The 21051-nt window shown below is 41.4% G+C and overlaps 1 protein-coding gene across 5 annotated transcripts in view; it reads left to right on the forward strand.

Annotated features, from left to right (window-relative positions):
• Positions 1–21051, forward strand: part of PHACTR1 (phosphatase and actin regulator 1) — a 288343-nt gene that overhangs the window by 256246 nt on the left and 11046 nt on the right. For all 5 annotated transcript variants that reach the window (XM_063130398.1, XM_063130401.1, XM_063130400.1 and 2 more), the window contains 4 exons: positions 1018–1226; positions 2563–2719; positions 15460–15515; positions 17136–17197. In XM_063130398.1, the coding sequence (XP_062986468.1) occupies positions 1018–1226; positions 2563–2719; positions 15460–15515; positions 17136–17197 (484 nt within the window). The remainder of the gene's footprint in view (positions 1–1017; positions 1227–2562; positions 2720–15459; positions 15516–17135; positions 17198–21051) is intronic.

Below are 21051 nucleotides of genomic sequence, written 5' to 3' on the forward strand. Positions count from 1 at the left end.
TCCAGGTATGGACACTTATATGTTGCTGTCTTGATAGGTAAAGGCCAATTTTCCCGAAGGTCTGTCCCTTTCCCAGGTCCATCTCCAGAAGTCCCCTATATTCCATTCTTTTGGGGAGGCTGATCCCTTCCCAAACCTTCTGTAATGTAGGACAGAGAGGTAAAGTTCAAATTCCTGCTTGGGTGGGGTGGGAAAGCTGAGGTCCAAATCAAGCCCTCCTTCCACTTAAAACTCCCCAGCATACCCCCACCCCACTTCTCCCCTCCATTTCAGCCCCTTCTTTTCGGGGAGCACTCTCCCCAGCACCCCACATCTTCCTCCCTCCACTTAAAACTCCCTTAGCATATTTCTATCCTTCTCTCCCCCTCGTCTATATTATCCATTAAACTTGCACAGATTTGTAGGGAGGTAGAGTTTGTTTAAAAGAAATAATGAATGAAAGAAAATTAATTTCAATTAAATTATTGAAGCATATTATTGAAGTGAAAAGTTAATTGAAACTTTTAAGGGAATTTCACACTCTTATATATCATCAGGAAGATTTTTGCTGACATGTTCCAAAATTGAATTTTTGGATAATATCAGTTTAATGTATTAACTGGATTAAAATCAAATCCAGACATTACCAGTCCAAATCTACATCAATCTTTTGCACTTCATAGGACAATATTTGAATATCTCTATTCTGGGCACCCATTCCCTCTTTTCTAAATAAGCAGCAATAATAAATATTGAATCAATTTTATTACCCTACACTTATAAATATAATGTTAGCAAAATTATATCTTTGAAGTTTAATGTAATCATGAGAACAATATAACTAATGAGAAATGATTTATTCCCAAAGGACACAATCCCATGGGAAGTTTCCCTACATAAAGTCTGTAGAAATTAACAAGATTTACTCCAAAAATGTTGCATCTGTTTTCACCCTGTAAGATGTTAACAGTCTGAGTCTTAGAAAGTGAATAATCCTAATACTGTTTTCTCCTTTTCCCCCCATTGATTTCCCCAAAGCTCTGGTTTACACGGGGGTGACAGTGTCACAAAAACCGGACCCGGGGGCCTTTCGGACATGAGACAAGTGCCAACTGTTGTGATCGAATGCGATGACAATAAAGAAAATGTGCCTCATGAATCTGACTATGAAGATTCTTCATGCCTCTACGCACGAGAAGATGAGGATGAGGATGAAGAGGAAGATGAGGACAGCTCATTATTTACAAGTAAGTGTCTTCTGCTCCTGACTGGCATTTGCACTTTTCATGCAACACCACTCTGTGGTGTACCCTGCAGGGTTGCTGGGGCCGCAGCCATTGCCCATAGGTGCCAGGTACTATTGACAGCACTATGTATACTTATCCTACATACTTACTTGTACACAAGTCATCCAAAATATACAGCCTGTTCGGCTTCCTATGCTGTTGTTATTAGCAATGTTCCAAACAGATTTTATGGGATTGACATTGGGTATCAAGAAACTGTCAGGGAGGAATATGACTCCCCCTGTAAAGTCCTTAGATTGAGGCCCACCCATCACTCCCCTCAGAGATGGTGATAGCAATCACTTGAATTAAGGTCCATGAGGCAGGGAGATGAGTGGAACCCTGGTTTCCAGACACTTCATGTTTGATGTACTGTGTCCAGTTCCGGGCTCCCCATTTTAAGAAGGACATTGACAAATTGGAGCATCTCCAAAGAAGAGCAGTCAGGATAGTGAGGGATCTAGAAATCAAGTCATATGAGATATGGTTGAAAGAGCTGGGTATGTTTAGCCTGGAGAAGAGAAGATTAAAGGGAGACATGATAGCGGTGTTCAAATATCTGAAGGGCTGTCATACAGAAGACAGAGCAGACTTGTTCTCTGTTGCCCCAGACAGCAGGACTAGAACCAATAGGTGGAAATTGCAGGGAAGCAGATTTCAGCTAAACAGTAAGAGAAACGTCCTAACAGTGAGAGCTGTTCAGTAGTGGAAGAGATTGCCTCTGGAGGTGGTGGGTTCTCCTTTGCTGGAGGTATTTAAGCAGAGCCTGGATTGCCATCTGTCAGAGATGCTGAAGCTGCACTCTGCAGTGCAGAGCCTGTATTGAGAGGGGGTGGGTGATCTCTGAGTTCCCTTCCAATTCTATGATTCCATGCTCCACCATCATGCATCCAAAGTGATGTTGCTTTGATGCAATGAAGGACCATCAGGCTTCCTTACCTCTTGTATCATTGAGGATGGCAGCAAGAGATCTTGTGTGAAAAAAAGAGACTCTCCTCCTGGCTAAACCCAGAACCACCATCTGATATTACATATAATAACTTTGCATGATGCAGCCATTGGTCAAGCGATAAGAGAACATTAGGCTTAGCTTTGGAACATTTGCTATAATAAGGAGCACTATAAAGAAGCAAAAAGGCTTTTGAAATGGGCTTCTAGTTCAATGTTCAGAGTGACGCCTCCTTCCCGTGTAGGACGCTTTTCCTTTAAAAGCCTGTCCCTCTGACCTCGCTGGCGCAGAGGGCATAGTTTGAAGTAAAATGCGGTTCTCCAAAGCTGCTGCTGTTTTTTACCCAAGGTTCCCTGGCAATGAAGGTCTGCAGGAAAGATTCTTTAGCCATCAAACTGAGCAACAGGCCATCCAAACGAGAACTGGAGGAAAAGAACATCCTCCCCATGCAAACCGACGAGGAGAGGCTTGAGCTGAGGCAGCAAATTGGGACAAAGCTGACAAGGTAAGAACAACCATGGCTCTGGCTACTCTGCACTGACAGGAAACAACAGAGATTACCTCAGCAAGTGGAGTTTTCATTCTGCTACAGAATGTTTTAGGGCTGGTTGGTCATCTTTCAAGTCGCTTAAACATGGGGGGCACAGCCCTGTCCGCACATACAAACAAGCCACTGCTGCAGACAACCACTGCTATCTGGTCACAATTAATGCCAGTGTTTTCAATATAGTTTGTTTTGTTTCATTTATTTTTCACATTTCCTTCAGGAAAGTGTATGTGGTTCTCCCAGACACACACTCACCCAACCACTGTCAAAATACCCTTAACTATTTCCCCTCGAAATTACCTGAACTTTAAAGTGCTCAAGTTTGGTGGGATTGTGCACTATGGGAGTAGTGAAGAGCTTAGTCGTTCTGTTCGAGAATGCATCTTTAAAGGGAGAGAATGAGGCTTGGTTCCCATTTCACTTCACAGCCTCTCATTTGTCATAGCATCACTTTAGGCTGCTTTAGCAAGGGGAGAAATGGTTTACAAACAGCAACAGCTGTGGTCAGTATATATTGCGCACCCAGCAAGGCTGCTTCCCTGTGAGCTCTCTTCTGTGTGCGTGTGTGTGCACACGTGTGGCCCCTGGCACCCGAGCCAGCATCACATGTGGCCTGTGAGGATGTAAAGTTGTGCACCACTTCTGTAAAGCCAGGTGGGGACCTGTGGCCCACCAGATATTGTTGTGGGGCTCTCACCCCAATTGGTCCCAGCCAGCATGAATGATAGCCAGGGCTGATGGGAACTTTAGTCCAATAACATCTGCAGGGCCACAGGTTTCCCACACCTGCTAGCACAAATAACAAGGTGCTGACCTTAACCAAAACCAGACAATTAAAAGGAAAGAAGTTAAGGAAATATGTGTACCTTATTATACACGAGAGTTGAGGCTAAGCCAACACGCCTGGTGCACTCTATCTACCACTTTGGGGAGTGACATATACATCCCTAACTTTGGGAATATTTAAGTCAGCCCCCTTTTGAAAAACTTTTTCTGAGTACTCAGCAGCCACTGACAAAGACTAACAATGTTTTAATGTTTTAATGTTTTATGATGTTGTGATGGCCATTGGCTACCAACAATAAAGAAATGAAATGACAAACAAGTCAAAACGCGTATGGCCAGAGTCACCTGCTGACAGATTTAACATAGTGATCATAGTCTTTGTCGATATGAATCTCTTATCTTTCAAAAATTGGCATTGTGGGTTAAATGTAGGCCTCTTTCCCACCTGACATAATTCTGGCACAGTAGGTATTTCTGCTTAGGAATTAATGTTGAAAATTCTTTTTAAGAGAAAGATTTTGCAATGTTTCTTCGAAAAATTCTAACCAGTATCTCCCCCTGGAAGAAACCAAAATAGGACATTTTGAAGGACATGATGAAATGAGCAGATTTTCCTAAATGTGCAGATTTTCTGCAGATTTATGCAAGCCAATTTCTCTTCCTTCTAGCTGATATAATTTTAAAATTCAGTGCCCTGGACCCTAGCAACTAGGAAGGAAAACAGTATTAATATAGCTATTTATAAGACATTTTTGGTGTTGTTCAGTGATGACGTGAGTAACTCATTCATTGCTTCAGCCCTTTGGAAACATATAATGCTCCAGAAGGAATTGCAGTTAATTTCCACCTTCTAGCTATATACCATAATAATGATTACATTGCTTGCATATATACAGTGGTTGCTGAGTCACAGCTGGTAGATGGGTTTTTTTAAAAAAAATATCTAGATGTTATTCTAGATAAGAATATCCACAGACAAAAAAACCCCAGAATCACAAAAACGACATTTCAACTGCAAAACAAAGAATCACTATAAAGTCTAGTAAACTGGAATGCCTGTAGTGTGCCGACAATGCAGATATCCTAGGTAAGAGAATTCCATAATGTAGGTGCCACTACCAAAGAGGCCCTGCCGCTCGCATCTCCTGTCCTGGTGGCAGAAGAAAGAGCTGGGTTTCAGATGAGTATCTCAGTGAGTAGGCAGGTTCATGTGGAGATAACCTGGTTCAAACTGTATAATGCTTTATGGTTTCATGCCTTGCGTGAAGAAGTACTTCCTTTTGTCTTCCTGATGCCATTTAGTTTTATTGGGTGACATCCCTCCCTCCCATACATTCTAAAGGAAGAAATAATTCTCCCATTGCTCAGATCCTGAACACAAATGTTTGGCCCTGTTCAGAAGACACCTTAAACGATGGTGCTTTAAGGTGTCTTCTGAACAGGGCCTATATCACTCTTGAGTGCCTTCAAAACATTCCTGCCAATTCATCTTTTGGTGCTAAGCATTCATTTGCTGGCAGAGTCACACTTTAACAGAATTGACCATTAGAACGCTTGGTCAGTTTATTTATCCTCTAATAATATTTGCATAGCTTCATTATTACAACTGAATTTCGTGATCACTAAGGAATTGCCACATAATAACACTCGTCTCAACCTAAATTAAAGGATTAAAGCCCTTCTGGTCATTTGGGGAAAGGTTTGAGGTCCAAAATACAATTTTTGCTGACAATTTTTATAACTTTTCTAGCAGACTTGCACCATTCTAAAGAAAGCCCCCAAAGTCTGGGAACAAATACCTACATTATTTGCAGAAGGAACATAAAACATATAACAAGAAAGGCAACATTTTTAATACAAGTCTCCTTTGGAAATAATTGTCACTGTCAGCAATGAACTAGATCTTTGCAACCTCATAAGAAGGCTGATTTAGATATTTAAATGTTTTATAAGAATTCTTCCTGCTGTTTTAGCTCGGGAGCAAGCATTAGCAGGAGCACTGGCAGAACAGAATTACACCCCATGATTGTCATGACAAAAAAATAAGCTTGTCAGATGATATATTAAAATCCCTATCTCTGACGCATTGCAAGGCCCAGGGACCAATTTGTCAGAATTATTAAAACGACTGAGGAGCAAATCTGAAATAACTCTCAGAAGAAAATGTTTAGGTGTTGCTGTTTTCAATTTTAAAAAACCCTATTAGCCAGCTGATAGCTGGTGGACAAGGGGAAATGAGCACTGCACAGAGGAAAGGCTATGACGGCAAAGACACGTTTAAGGTCACATCTAGTTTGGCCCTCGGACTTGGCAGTGGACAGGCGAAGATGCATGTTTCCATGTGGAGAAATTGGTCACTCTAACTCTGAGTCATCATTGTTGTGTTACGCGGTGACATGGTCGTTGCAGTCGCATTGTACTCCAGTACCTTCCCCTACTGTGCTGTGAATTAGTCAGTGTTTTTCATTGCACAAAATGGTTCTTCAAATAGCCCTGGAGCTGGTAAACATAAACCGCCAAGTGTGAACAGTTTTATTTACTAAGATGTAAGAATACGAGAAGAGCCATACTGGGTTACATCGAAGACTTATCTAGTCCAGCATTCTGTTTCTACAATGGCCAACCAGATGCCCCACTGGGAAGCCCACAAGCAGAACATGAGTGCAACAGCACCCTCCTGCTTATTTATTTATTTATTTATTTATTTATTTATTTATTTATTGCATTTGTATACTGCCCAATAGCCGAAGCTCTCTGGGCGGTTTACAAAATTAAGACAATTCAAAGTATAAAACAACAGTATAAAACCATAATATAAAATACAGTATAAAAGCACAACCTAGATAAAAACAGCAGCAATGCAAAAATACAAATTTAAAATACAAATTTAAAACAGCAAATTTAAAATTAATTTAATGTTCCCCAACTGGTATTATATTGCCTCTGATATTGGAAGTAGCACCTAACTATTGAGATTAGTGCTCACTGATAGCCATTTTTGGCAGTTTTTGGTTGAATGGGTATGAAATATCCCATTGAGTGTGCAGCCTGGATTTATTTATTTATTATTTATTGCATTTCTGTCCTGCCTTTTTCCCTCCAAGGAACCCAAGGTGGCGTACATAATTCCCCTCTTCGTTTTTATCCTCACAAGAACCCTGGGAGGTAGGTTGGGCTGAGAGTCTGTAACTGGTCCAAAGTCACCCAGTGAGCTTCCATGGCCGGGTGGGGACTAGAATCCATATCTCCTGAGTCCCAGTTCTAACCGCTACACCACACTGGCTTTCTGCTGCAAGGTGACCATCATGATTCATGATGGGGGGCTTGCTATTTACCCCACACACACACTTTTTCCAGACCAATGTGCACCCTGGGAGGCTTATGAAAATAGCTTTGAACAATAAAACATGAAAATCAATGTAACATTATAGAAAGCATTGCGTTTTACTGTGCCTGGCAGTAACTTTATCTGCCAGGTTCAGCCCCTGCCAGCCCCTCCCATCATTCTGCCCAGGCTGGTTCTGGGATGGAAGAAGTTAGAGGCAGGGGTGAGAACTCCTTGGAATCCTCTGGTCCATGGAGCTATGGAGGAACATCTTTATTCCACAACTGTGGAAAGGCAGGGTAAAAAGAACCTAAGAGGCAGAGGGAGAGTGTTTCACAGTCTGGGTACCACTAAAGACAGTGCCCCATCTCTCTTGCCTTTCTTGTGGAATCTCTCATGCAAATCCTACTTGAAAGGGAGCTCTGATTAAACTATGTGCCAGAATCCCTGCTTGTAAAAGGTGCTGAAAATAATGGAATCCACAAGTACAAATGGAATCCACAAATACAATTTCACTAAGAGAAATCCATTTTGATTCACAGTGAAAAGCACAATGGCAGTGAAAGGCACCAGGCGGCCCTTCAGATGTTGATGGACTACAGCTTCCAAAAGACATAGCCATAGTCAGTGATAAGGGATGATGTGAGCTGTAACTCAACAACATCTGGAGAGCTACACATTCCCCATCCCTGCTGCATGAGTATGCTTATAGCCAAAATTCAACCCCCAATTTGTAGAGAAAAGTTTCCATCACCTGTTATTCTACATCTTAACTTATCTATCCATTTTAGATAAATTGTATTCACCAAGAGATGTAATTATATATAGAGAGAGAAAATAGAAACTGATAGTTTTTATTATAGCTGTGTGTAAAAATGAGATTATGGTAGAACAGCGCCATTATGACTAGCTGCACCAGAATGCAAACAGGGACACACATTTGAATGTGCATGAAGCCCATTAAAAACTATGCAATCTAAAAACACAAGTTCATGCAACTGAATGCACATTCTGATTCACATTGGGTTGTTCATCCAAATGACACCCAAGGATCCATGCACAGAAGGCCGTAAATGCGCACTGATATCCTTACCTGGGTCAAGGTACAAGTATTGTAATCGTTTTAATGTCAATATTACTTTGTTATTTCTTTACAGTTACTACACTTGCTGCTATTAGTAGCAGTAATTACTAATAGTAGTAACAATGCTAAATCATTTCATTTCGTATAAGGGGACATGTACTGTTTGCAAATTAGCCTAATTGTAACTCACGGAAATCTGGATAAAATTCAAGGCTTTTGCAAAACATGGCATGGCTGCAGGCTTGAACACGTGCTCTCAAACAGGTATGCAGGCAGGCATGCCTACAAACATTCTGTAGTAATTATTCAGTTCAGATTTAGTGCCTGTACTTCAGCCAAATAAGTTATTCATTCAAGCACAAATCTCAAAAGACATTTATTTACTGGAAGTGTCATGCTTTTAAAGAGCAAACAAACAGTGCTTTGTAATTTTTAGTAGTATTCTCCTTTGACATTTCCCAGCCAAGAATTTAATTTACAACAGGGTTCCAGTGGGAGTTAGGGAGCCGCATATTTTAACATATATTAGAATTACAACTTTTTAGAACTATGTGGCAAATGCAGTGTCATATAGAGAAGGAGAAAATGTGTTGTTTTTTCTTCCCCTACCTGGATCCAGATGCAAATACTTATTCCCCAATGTGGTACTAGCTATGCACAATGCCTGTTTCTGTCACTGAATTGAGCCTTTTATTTCTTATTTCGGAAAACCTCTAAATTTTCTGCTGTTTGGGAGGGCATGTAAATGCCTCAGGATCAGCAAGAGTCTGTAGTTAGATCTCCATGTTTCACAAAGGAACCGGTTCAGTTTATTTATGGCATCATTGGAACCAGAATTTATTTGTCTAAAGTTAATTATGGTTTGTCCACAGTGTTTGGTTTCTGGTTTATTTGGGTTTTTTTTTTAAATCCAACACAAATGAGATGTTTTCAGCATGAGCTAATATAATAATGCTAATATAGGTTCTCTGGCTGCTATAAAGAATTTTGTGTAACTAACAAAAGAGACTCTGACCAAGCTTAACTAATTTGGGAAATATATGGATCATATTTTGATGTGTAGAGAGCCGAAAATACACCTTAACCTTGGTCTGTGTTTTTTTTTTCCCCTTCCTTTTTCTTTTTCTTTTTTCCCCTTCCTTCTCTCCTTTTCCTTATCTGTCTTCTTTTATCTTTCTCTTTTTTAATTTTCCTTAGATGTAATGTCTCTATGTAATGCTTTTATGTCATGTATGTTTATGAAACAATAAAAAAATGATAAGCCAAAAAAAGGAAATATATGAATCAGCTTTAATAATAACAATAACAGATGCTGTTATTGACAGCCTGCTTGGGTTATTGTTGTTCTGAATTTCCTCTTTTTTAAAAAAAGAAAAACATGATTTTCTTTCATAATCTCACTGCCATATAATCTCTTTTAGGGAGGCTTGTCCTTAATAAGGCATATTGTACTCAGACAGTCATAAACTTCCTGGAGTTATAAAACCGTTGGTTCGCTGAAACTAGATTAAAATTTTATAGCTGTTCTCATCAACATTTCTTGACAATGCATCCTTTTTTTATTTTCTCCCTTGTCTGAAACAGAACCCCATTTGCCTTCATTTTCTAGGCCTAGTGAATTAAGCTAGTCTTCAGTCACATAACTCGGGAATGCTTAATGCTGATTGATAAGCAGATTAGGTACCCCTTGATACCCAACATGACACACACTTGGAGAGTTATAGAAGGGTGTATTTTTTCTACTCTCTCAGTACATGCTTATGGAACGGCAATTCAGATCTACATTAGAGATTAACCCTGCTGGTGGCTCTGATTTCAGTGGGGCTCTGATTCCATTCCGGGTTTTAGTCAGAACCAGCCAGAACACATAAGGAGCTATCCAAGGTGCTGAGCGCTCTCCGCCAGAGTGGATTCAGCACCTTGGATAGCTCCTTTAGAGCTGTGGAATGGAATCACAGTCCTTCAAAATTGCCCCACTGCACTTCGTTGTCACCCTTGTCACTCTGTGGGTGTGGAGGGCGGCTGGCTAAAGAGGAGGGCCTGCACCCCTGGTGTAAGTTACCTGTAACTTCCCTAAGAAAAACAAGGTAATAAAACACTCCCTAAGTGGGCTAGGTTACCCACAGGTTTTCCATGGAAAAGGCCACTCCCATCTTGCTCCTTATGCGTGAGTTGCTGCTGGCAATCACTAGCTTTGAAGGGCTCTATTTGATGGCTGAAGGAATCCAGCTGGGGCAGCCATTCACCATGGTGCCGAGGAATTACGTCATTTCAGAGCCCCAGTGGCTGGCAGGCCAGGCCAGCTTGGCAGGGGGACCACAGTTGTAGCTAATAAGGCAGAATGAGGCAGGAAGGGGAATAAAAGGATAAGAGAAGGAACTGGGATGGGGGGCAAAGAAGAGAGAGGATGAAGTGGAGAGAAGACTGGGAGTAAAGCCAGAGTAGAGCTATGGAGAAGTAGCAGGCAGGTGGGAAAGTACCAGGCTGACAGGCAAGGGCTGAAGAGAGTGCCCTGCAAGGAGAGAATGGCTGTTAGCTGGGTCTTGCAGGGAAAATCCATAGTAGATGTGGAAGCAGAAGAAGATGGTTTGGCTTTGATCACTGCTCACTATTACCTTCCCCGACCATGGGGCAATTATATGGTTCTAGACCTACCTGACCTGGAGTGGAGAAGGTAAAGACCAGGCGATGACCATCTTCAGATCTTGCAGTGGCTCCAAGAGAAGCACGAAATAGAGAAACCCAGAAAGAACAGGACCCTTACCTTTCATCCCCATTGGGAAAAAAACATTGTATATGCTTAGCTGACTTGCCGCTATGGAGTGAAAGATCTAACTCCTTTCCACAAAGAGTCAAGTCCTTAGAATTGTTACCTGTACCTACACTCTTTCATGAAGATGTTTTCAATGTACCCCTCCCAGGTGGAAGGGCAAACACAATGGCTAAACAAAGAAGTAGTTTATTTATTAATTAATTTCTTAAGACATTTGTATCCCGCCCTATATCACAAGGAACTCAGGGCAGCATAAAGATAAAATCATACAAACAATATAAAACAATAAATAAACACAGTTGGAGCCATCTAAATTCAGAACATTACACAAAGGGCAACATTTACTGCTCCTTCCTCCTCCCCCCCCCTTTCTTTTGCTTTTATGTATGCAGATGTTTGAACAAAGTAATAGAGCATAAAACTGTTGATTGTATGTGTTTCAAAATCATCCTCTGATTCCTTTCATGGGAACTGCATTTCAGGCAGCTCTAGTTGGCTGCAAATCTAATCGTGTGTCACTCCCTCCCCAGAGAGGCTCTTACGATGTTCAAACGTATTGCGACCATTTTATTTCACTGGGCAGTTGTTCTGTACTGAATTATTTCTTTTTTATATTTCCCTTCTGCTCCGTTGTTTTTTATTTAATGTTCTGTCTCCTGTTTTAATGGGTTTATTTGGCTTTCTTAAGCTTTCAGGGTTTTATTGTATTCCTTGTTTAATTTTTAATTTTAAGTGTGCGCCGCTTTAGAGGCCCTTGTTAAGGTCAGAAGGCAAAATATAAATCTCTTAAATAAAATTAAAAAATATGTGATGAGACAGTTTGCAACCTCAAAGATATTTTAACAATATCTTGTTAGGGTTTCTGAACTATGGGTTGTCTCCATTGCTAGGTAAATCAACCAAATACTTTCGATGTATTAAAAAGGAAGGAGTGAGAAAAACATGCAACTTATTAGGGCACAAATTGCAGTCTCAGCCATTTGTGAATGCATCACAAGATCCCTGAGCCATTGTAAAAGGCAGAAAGACAGACTTAGGTCCGTCAATACCTCAGGATAATAAAAACTAGCAAACAGATCCAGCTTTGCATGAGTTGGAATAGCCTTTAGTTTGATACAGCAAAGACTTCAAGCAAACCTATGCAGCTATCAGAGTTGGACACATTGTGCCCACTTTGTCTGAGTGAAGGCACCCCCACTGGCACCCCAGGTAGGGGTTCGGCAGTAGTGCACGCCTATAGCCACATGCTGACGCCAGGCCTGCTGTTACGAAATAATTTTAACATGGTGTTGTGCTACTGAAATCTCAAGTGCAATCAAAGGTGTCTCATCTTTACTGCAATTCTTGTCCTTTGTAAAGGTATACTAAAGTATTGCGTTTTCTGCTTCTGCTATGCTAGAAGCGAAATTGTAATAAATGTGGGGAGTTTTCCCCTCCTGGTTAGCAATGGACTGTGTTAGCTTGCATTTGCAGTTGAGGCATGCAAGAACTTGATTTCTTTTTCTTTCCAGCCGGGTTCTAAGCCTTTAAACCTTTCTGTGAAAATGGTTCTTCCATAGCCAGGATTTGTAATCCACATTCCTCCTCCTCCTCCTCCTCCTCCTCCTCCTCCTCCTCCTCCTCCTCTTCTTCTTCTTCTTCTTCTTCTTCTTCGACAAACTATTCTAATAAGGCTCCTGAAAAGCTATTATGTAATACATTGATACATGTTGCAAGGCTACGGTAGAGCTACACAATACCATGCTAAACTGTGCAGCTATATATTCCAGGCTCAGCTCGATAAAGCCACACATCTAATTGCTTTACAGTCCTAAGGTCAACTCTGTAAACATCCTCTTGGTAACATTGGCCACACTGTAAGGATAATAACTGTGATTAGCAGTACTTAAATAAAGCTCTCTGCTTTCAAAGTGTGCGTTGAAGTACCAGTTCATTCTGGATGCCTGTGTGGGCTCGTGACCATTTTTGTACTTTCCAATTAGTTTATGTTGTCATAGATGTGGTTCCAAGATTAGGAATAGTAATGACTTTAATTTTCTTTTACATCAGGCTTAGGGCCAAATTGCATGTTACAATCGCATTTGATGTAACTGACCCTGTTCAGACAACCCGCCAAGCTACAGTGGTTAAGCATTTGAGCTAAACATTTTATTTATTTATTTATTTATTTATTTATTTTATTTATTTATTTATTAGATTTTTATACCGCCCAATAGCCGAAGCTCTCTGAAACATTATGGCTTAGCGTGTCGTGTGAACCATTCCTAAACATGGTGGCTGTGTCTTCTGAACAGGGTCTCTGAGCTGATATTGTTTTTAGTAGCAGCCATTGAGGGCCCAATAAGAACCATAGCATGCAGTGGTTTTTAACCCTTTCCTCCATGGTCCTAGTGAAAATCTTCCCCAGAGTGGCTATTTAGTATTGCTGGCATCCCCAGCCCCCATAGAGCATGTTTTCCCAAGGGGGATGCAACCAGGTCCCAGTATTATGAGTAGGAAAGTGATAAGAACATAAGAAGAGCCCTGCTGGATCAGACCAAGGGTCCATCTAGTCCAGCATTCTGTCCACACAGTGGCCAACCAGTTGCCTGTGGAGAACCCACAAGTGGGACGTGAGTGCAATAGTACCCTCTCTCCCACTCATGTTCCCCAGCAACTGTGTACATAGGCGTACTGTCTCAGATAATGGAGGTAGCATGGACTCATCAGAGCCAGTAGCTGTTGATAGCCTTATCCTCCATAAATTTCTCTGATTACCTTTTAAAGCCATCCAAATTGGTGGCCATTGCCATTAATAGTAGCTAATTCAGTATTTTAACTATGTGGTGTGTGAAGAAGTACTTTGTTTTATCATCTTGAATCTCCCACCAGTGATGCTGCACATACCGCTTCCACCAAAGGAAAAGACCCCCTGGGCACCTCCTCTCTCACTAGGAATGCATGTAGGTTCCTTTCCAGCTGGAGATTAAACTGGGAATCCAAGTCCCAAAATCCCCAGTGGAAAAAGTGAAAACGGTATCTGCAATGTTGTTCTCCTGCCAGTAATGTTGGGACTTGAACCTTTGCCGTTTATTTATTTATTTTATTTTATTTATTACAGTTCTATACCGCCACATAGCCGAAGCTCTCTGGGCAGTTTACAAAGATTAAAAACACTGAACATTAAAAACAGTTATACAAAAAAACCACACTTAAAAACAGATTATATACCAACTTAACTTATGTTGTTAAATGCCTGGGAGAAGAGAAAAGTCTTAACCTGGTGCCGAAAAAATAACAATGTTGGTGTCAGGTGTGCCTTGTCAGGGTAATCATTCCATAATTGGGGGGCCACCGCTGGAAAGGCTCTCTTCCTTGTTGCCATCCTCCGAGCTTCCCTCGGAGTAGGCACTCGGAGGAGGACCTTAGATGTTGAGTGCAGTGTATGGGTAGGTTCATGTCAGGAGAGGCGTTCCACCAGGTATTGGGGTCCCAAGCCATGTAAAGCTTTATAGGTTAAAACCAGCACCTCTGACAGCCTGAAGGTATATTTCTTTGCCTTTGGGCAGTGGAAAGGGGAGGTGGCTGTGTTTGTCCCAATCCAACTCTCATGCATTTGATTGGGTGCTTGTATTTCTGAGCCGCCCTTGGTCAAGTGCTTTGGATCTCCCTGGTTCATGCTGTGTTCACCCACTGTGACTGACCTGCAGTACCATGTCTCTCGTGAACCCATGGAATACAGCGGGATGCTGAAAGTGCCAACACATGCAAAGATAATATGGCTAAATTAACAAATCATGAAAGTGATTGACTGAGAATTATACGTCCTATTGAAATCAATGGGGGGGGGTAGAGCAAAAGTACTCTGTTCTTGTGTTGTTCCCATTTGTTTTAATGGAATATCCTGATAATTTGTGTGCTAGGAGGGCAAACTTAGCAACTGCATTCTATACTACCATGTATGGCCTGATGAAGAATGAGTTACTGCTCTAGTTGAAACTAGAGACAGAGACAAAACTCCTACTGAATGTAGCAGGAACAGGTTGGGACCAACAATGCCCACAGCCATCTTTGTTTTCCTTACACCACTCGTTCCTGCTCCTTTGTGGATTTTATGGTCTAGGATGTGCTTTCCTTCCAGTTACCCTTTACACTGCGCAGTTTATTTGTTGTAACGAAAAGATACGTTGGCAGGAGAGCATATTCGGCGACTGCTAATTTTATCGTTATGAAATGGAATCAAAGTTTTCAGAGTGGAAGTGAGGACCGAAGGGGCAAAGAAGAAGAAGCACTATTGTTCTGGGCAGGCTGACCATGCCTAGTTGTTTTTCTGGACTGTTAGCCGCCTTTGTTTTCACGGCCTCGTTGGACAAGTACAGTACAGTTTGGAGGCTCATAGGGCAGGAGGAACACAGAGCTGAGCTTGTCATACTTGTGAGTGAGGAAGCTGGCATGGAAGGAAGGAAATTAAGTAAAGGCGTCTGTAACGTCTAACCCTCGGCTGATTAGCCTGAGGTGGGGATAGAAGAGGCATACCTAATATGACCCAACGTGTTTGGTTTCCCCTCGGTTGGCAATAGAGGAAGCTACCAGTGCGTGTTATGAGTGGTAATATCTGTACATGCCATTGATGTCAGAACAACGTGATCTCCTCAGCTTTTTGCATTATGAGGTGAAGAGTCACTCTCATATACACTGAATGTTGGAGGACATGATATGGTCCAAAAATTGATCCTGGGCTTTTTCCGCAGGCGATTGAGCCAGAGGCCGACTGCTGAAGAATTGGAGCAGAGGAACATCCTTAAACGTGAGTAGCTACTAGCTTGAATTCAGAGACTATGAGAGGGCAGGGGGAGGTAGGGAAAAGACTTACAATGCAGTATGCTTGTAGAGGCATGTCTGGGCCAGGGACCCCATTCAGCTCTGCATTTCTTTCTTCTGGAGCCAGGGGTATTTTACGTCCTTTTAATACTGTTATTATCAAATACATTTCCTGTAAAGACATTTTTATAATGTGTATATCTATCAACAGTTTTAGTTTGATGCTCAGGTGAGAACATATTTAGGTTAACAAGTAGTCAGCTGAGAAAATCCAAGTTGAGAACCATCACTCTAGTTGTTTTGTAGTCCAATCTGGTGCATATTTACTCAGAACTAAGTCCCTCTGACTTCAGTAGGGTTTAGTTCCAGCTAAGTATGCAGAGGATTCCATCCATACAGTACAATCTTATGCATGTCTACTCAGAGGCAAGCCCCATAATGTGTAATGGGACCTACTCCTAGGTGAGTGTGCATAGGATTGCAGCTTTGGCCAAATGTCTACATTTTATAGCTTCCCAAACAAGCCAGTAATTTCCTAGCAAATCTGTGTTCTTGAAGTATATCATTAGATTTTGAAGCCACAAGCACTGTAGAGAAAGACAAACCTGGTTTATATCACAGTGGGGCATCTGCTGTGTAAGCTGAATTAATCATATCTGAGCTTGAGGGGGGAAATCATATACAAATCATACAAATATACATATTATTGTATATTAGGTTTTTTTTTCAAATAATGACTGTTTAAAGTAACATAGTAATTAATAAGGCACAGAACAAAAGTATAATCTGATGAATTTGCAAGGCAAGCACTTAAAAGCAAAAGACACATGTTTGCAAAGATGTGTATCACATAGGGTTATATTTGCCAGGTAGCTGCAATTAGATGCAGTTCCTTGTAAAGCCACTTTCCCTTTTGTGGTGTGTTTTAATAAGTAAAATAAGTCCCTTTATGTGCTTTCACTGGCCACTTTGGCTGTAACAGTTTGCAACCATGGGATGACTCCCTGAATGATATTTGTAACTGCATATATATGAAAGAATGCCATGATGGGTCTGTAGGCACCATAGATGATGCTGTGAGTTGATTCATTTCCTGGAAAGCCGCTGCCATTCATATAATCAAATGCAATTAACTTGCATGGATGGCCCATTGCCACAAAATACTTTCTTTTGCATACAATATCTCTGGGACTCATTCCAGAAGCTCTTACATAAAAGTGGAATGTTACATCAGCTGGAAGACTGAGCTGTGCTTGCCCTGTTGATATGCTCAAAACTAGCAGGGGTATCACTCCTCCCTTTCCCTACAGCAGATAGACCCTGAGGCACAGAGGTAATGGTTGAGAAAGCCCTGGCTCCCTGCCTAATGGCTGGTGCAAACTGAGTCATGTTAAAGAATAAAATTCATGCTGACATGTACTCAGAGTGAAAAGGATTTGGATGTTTTCTAAGGTGTACAAAGAAATATGTTGGCAAGGAGGTAGCAAACATTCACTCTTCCCAAGGGTCCCTTGGACATGAGGCCTGAGATATTAATAATCCCACCCAATTGCTTGCTGGCTTTTGTGTATTCCGCCTGTCTAGAACTTTGTGAATCTTTTTCTAGCTCGCAATGAGCAAGAGGAGCAGGAAGAAAAACGGGAGATAAAGAGAAGATTAACACGCAAGGTGAGAAGCTACTTTCTTCTATTCTTGGGTGACCCTCTCTACATTTTTAGCTGGATTCCTTGCCATTTTCATCTCTGGGTTGTTTGGCCAGGGCATGTGTGGGCATGTGTTGTAGAGCATACTTTGTAAAAAAACAACAACACCTGGACTCAATTCTTTAAAAGAAATCCTTGACGCATTTTCTGATGATAACCTCTTTCAACTGCTGAAGAGGTGACACAAATGCTGAAGGGAGTGACGCAAACATTCGTATAGTTACAGCAAGCTTGTGAAATCAGTCCATCAGGGACTTGGTAGACTGCTTGGGACTGCAAAAATGGAAGGAGAGAGGTGTCCAACACTTGGCAGCAGTGATGTAGGGTGGGAATTTTTTCCAGTACTTCATTTCCCCCCTGAAAATTCTCCATTCCGTACGTTCAATAGCAAAAATCAATTGCAAATACAATATTAGGCAATATTAGGTAATTAATATTTTTCTGCTGTTTATCCCTAGTAAGTATGTGAGCGAATATATATATGTCATTGAAATACATATATATCTTAGAGAGAAATGGAACTAATAATGACAATGAGACTGAAGGTGCTCCAACAACTTTTGTGAAACAGAGTTGAGTTCTGTTGAAATAGATGGGTGGTTATCAGTATATCACGCACATTTCTTTGAGTTTGAGCACAACACCAATAAGGTACGCTGGCGCGACAAGTTTCCCCAGAAAACTTGTCATATCAACGTACACACTTGGCATTGCGCTACAGGTAGCTTATGCTAGCACTATGTTAATGGCAAAAGTGGAACAGAAATGCTGGACATCAGGAAAAAAAATCCTGATTGTTAGAGCAGTACGACAATGGAACCAGTTACCTAGGAAGGTTGTGGGCTCTCCCACAGTAGGGGCATTCAAGAGGCAGCTGGACAACCATCTGTCAGGTATGCTTTAGGGTTGATTCCTGCATTGAGCAGGAGGATGGACTTGATGGCCTTGTAGACCCCTTTCAGTATCTATGGATACTGCCCAATGTCTTTTCAAGTATTTTAAAGTATTCCAATAAAAGATCTACGGAATATAACATTTAAGTCATGTTAAATGGCCTTTAATTTCACCCCTCAAATATTTCACGTCAAATGCTTATGATGTATTGTGACAAAAAAATAACTTGGGGTCTTTTTTTTAGCATATTGTTGTTACTACATATGAGTAAAATAAAAATGCTAAATTAGATCTCTTTAGGACAGGGTGGGCAACTTGTGACCTTCCAGATGTTTTGACCTACAGCTCTCATTAGCTGAGCCAGTGGTGAGGGATGATGGCCAGAATATCTGGAGGGCCACAAATTTCCCAACCCTGGTCTACTGCTTCAAATATTTTCCAATGCAAACTGAACATTTTCCAGAAATATCCACATCACTGTTTGGCAGGTTACAATGTATGTCCTTGGTTTGGTGGGTCAGAAATTGTTTTATCAGGTTTAATAAATTGATGCAAGGGAATAACCAGAAGACATATGTTTTTGTAACTTCATGAATGCGAGACCACCGTCTCAAAACTCTTCCAGAATTTTCCCATGAAAGCAGTTCATGGCAGGAGCAGACTTTACCGTACATACATGGCTGAAACCAAAATGGCAGCCCTGAGTCTAGTCTTCCACCTTGCCTTTGTAACATGGTGAAACTCACTGCCTGGCTTTATGTCACCACACTGCAAGTTTCCCTTCCCAACATATTGGCAGGGAATGAAGTGGAGCCAGGGTGGGAGAAACCATGTCAATTAAAACTACAATCAATTTAAAAATAAATAAGAAATAGCCTTAGTAAGGAAGAGTGTCAATTATAAGAGATAGAACTCAGGCTTGGGGAGAAGGCAAAAGATAGTTAAAAATGTGTCTCTTACTTACTTTAATTCTGGGCAAGTTGCTTCTTGCTTGATTAATTGCATCACTGAATCAACAGTTCATAGGTTTGGGACCTGGCTGCATATTCTTCAGCTAGCCATTCATAATTCAATAACAGCAACAAAAGAAGCAGAATGCTTAAATGGTCTTATAACAGGCATGGGGGAAATGTGGGCATCCAGATGTTGTTGGACCACAACTCCCATCATCTTTCACCATTGGCCAGGCGAGCTATGGCCAATGGGAGTCTAACAACGTCTGGAGGGCCACATGTACCCCACCACTGGCTTATAATAAAATGCACATTAAACTCCAGCCTATGAAATTCAGATTTTAAATTTACATTCTTGACTTAGCGTAGCGGTATAATGGCAATATCTTTTTCTCTCTGTCTCCCATTTATAAAGCAAAACAGGAATGCTAAGAAATGACTTGCAGGCCATTATTTTTCTTTGTTGACCCTTTGTTGACCCAGATCAGTAGAGAGTAGTAGAAATAATCGGATTTTGAGAGAGCTGTGACTAACCACAGGGTAAAAAGATTAGGTGAGAAAATAGAAGAAGACGTTAATTTGGACAAATTGCATTTCTTATCAAGGAAGAAGAGAATTTGTGGGACAAGGGTCCCTGGATTATTCCTGGCCTTCTCCTTAGACATACCCATGGCTCTTGGCCCCTGCCACCATGTCTTAACCCAAGTAGGCAGGAGGCATTTGTGCTGCACATTATATTCCCTGCCTCTGGACACTGACTCCTGCAGTGAACAGTTGATGCAACAGAGCAATGGGATGCGTGCAAACCTCAGTCACTCTTATAGTAATACCCAGGAACTTCTCAGCATGACAGACCATGTTTCATGCTTATCACAAACAGTGTGACTGAATATTAATTTATATTTCTAAACTACAGCTTCACAAGGGAACACCATGTTGCTCTGCCATATTTTGGGCATTGTCAAATATTGGCTTGGAGATTGGCTTAGCATCAACATTTTAAATGAACAGCTTTAAAAACAAAACAACAACAACAACAAAACAGCAGTGTTGAGGATATAGAGAGAGCAACCTTCCTTGCTGTTCACATGAGTATGTATAGTCAACCTGTGGCATAGACAGTGACCCTGTTCAGGTAACGCGCTAAATCACAGCGGTTAAGCGTTTTGAGTTAAACATTATGGTTTAGCATATCATGTGAACTATTCCTAACCATGGTGGCTACATAACCACGATTTGAACACACTCACTAATTATTTACTACAAAAAGGGCTGGCGGCCTGATCATGGCTTAGCATGTTGTCTGAATAGGCCCATGGAGAGTTTGTGTTATGCCTAGGTGGGCTCGTGAGGGGAAACAGACATGGCCTCAGAAACCCAGTTTTACAGTCCCGTCTGCCTCTTCAGCCTGCCTCCTGGTCTCAGTAGATGTAGACGAGGGACATCCCAAGGCATAACAGCGGTAAGGTTGCACAGGGTGAGTGTGCAGTAGTGTTTCACTCTCCTATATTTAGGACTTGACTTGGTGGCACCGAAAGGTTGACCACCACTGACCCAGGATGTGATTGATGCAAGAATGCATTTAATTCTCATTTTCACACCAATCAAGAGGATACCAAACAAGGGGGAAATGGGTATATGCCTGGTGCTTTGGCTGTAAAGCAGTCTTCTATTTATGCCCTGTACTGTTAGTATTTGCAGTCAGTGAATCTACATGCCACTGTTATGATTCAGTTCTTGCCCGTATTCTTTTCAATCATTTGCTCTAGACATCTTGGCCCCCAGGCAGCGCTCTCTGCCATGCCCTAAATTTGTACTGGAATCCAAAGCCTGAAATATGCAGCAGGCCGAAGGGGAGACTCCGTGAACATGTTCAAGTCTGCAGCCAAAGTGATAACTTTGCACTTACTCCCAGCCTTCAGCCCTGCTTAGCTCCATTTGCCAAGAAATCTTTGCAGAGTCCCTAAGCTTG

Source organism: Elgaria multicarinata, chromosome 7 (genome assembly GCF_023053635.1).
Source record: "Elgaria multicarinata webbii isolate HBS135686 ecotype San Diego chromosome 7, rElgMul1.1.pri, whole genome shotgun sequence".
NCBI lineage: Eukaryota > Metazoa > Chordata > Lepidosauria > Squamata > Anguidae > Elgaria > Elgaria multicarinata.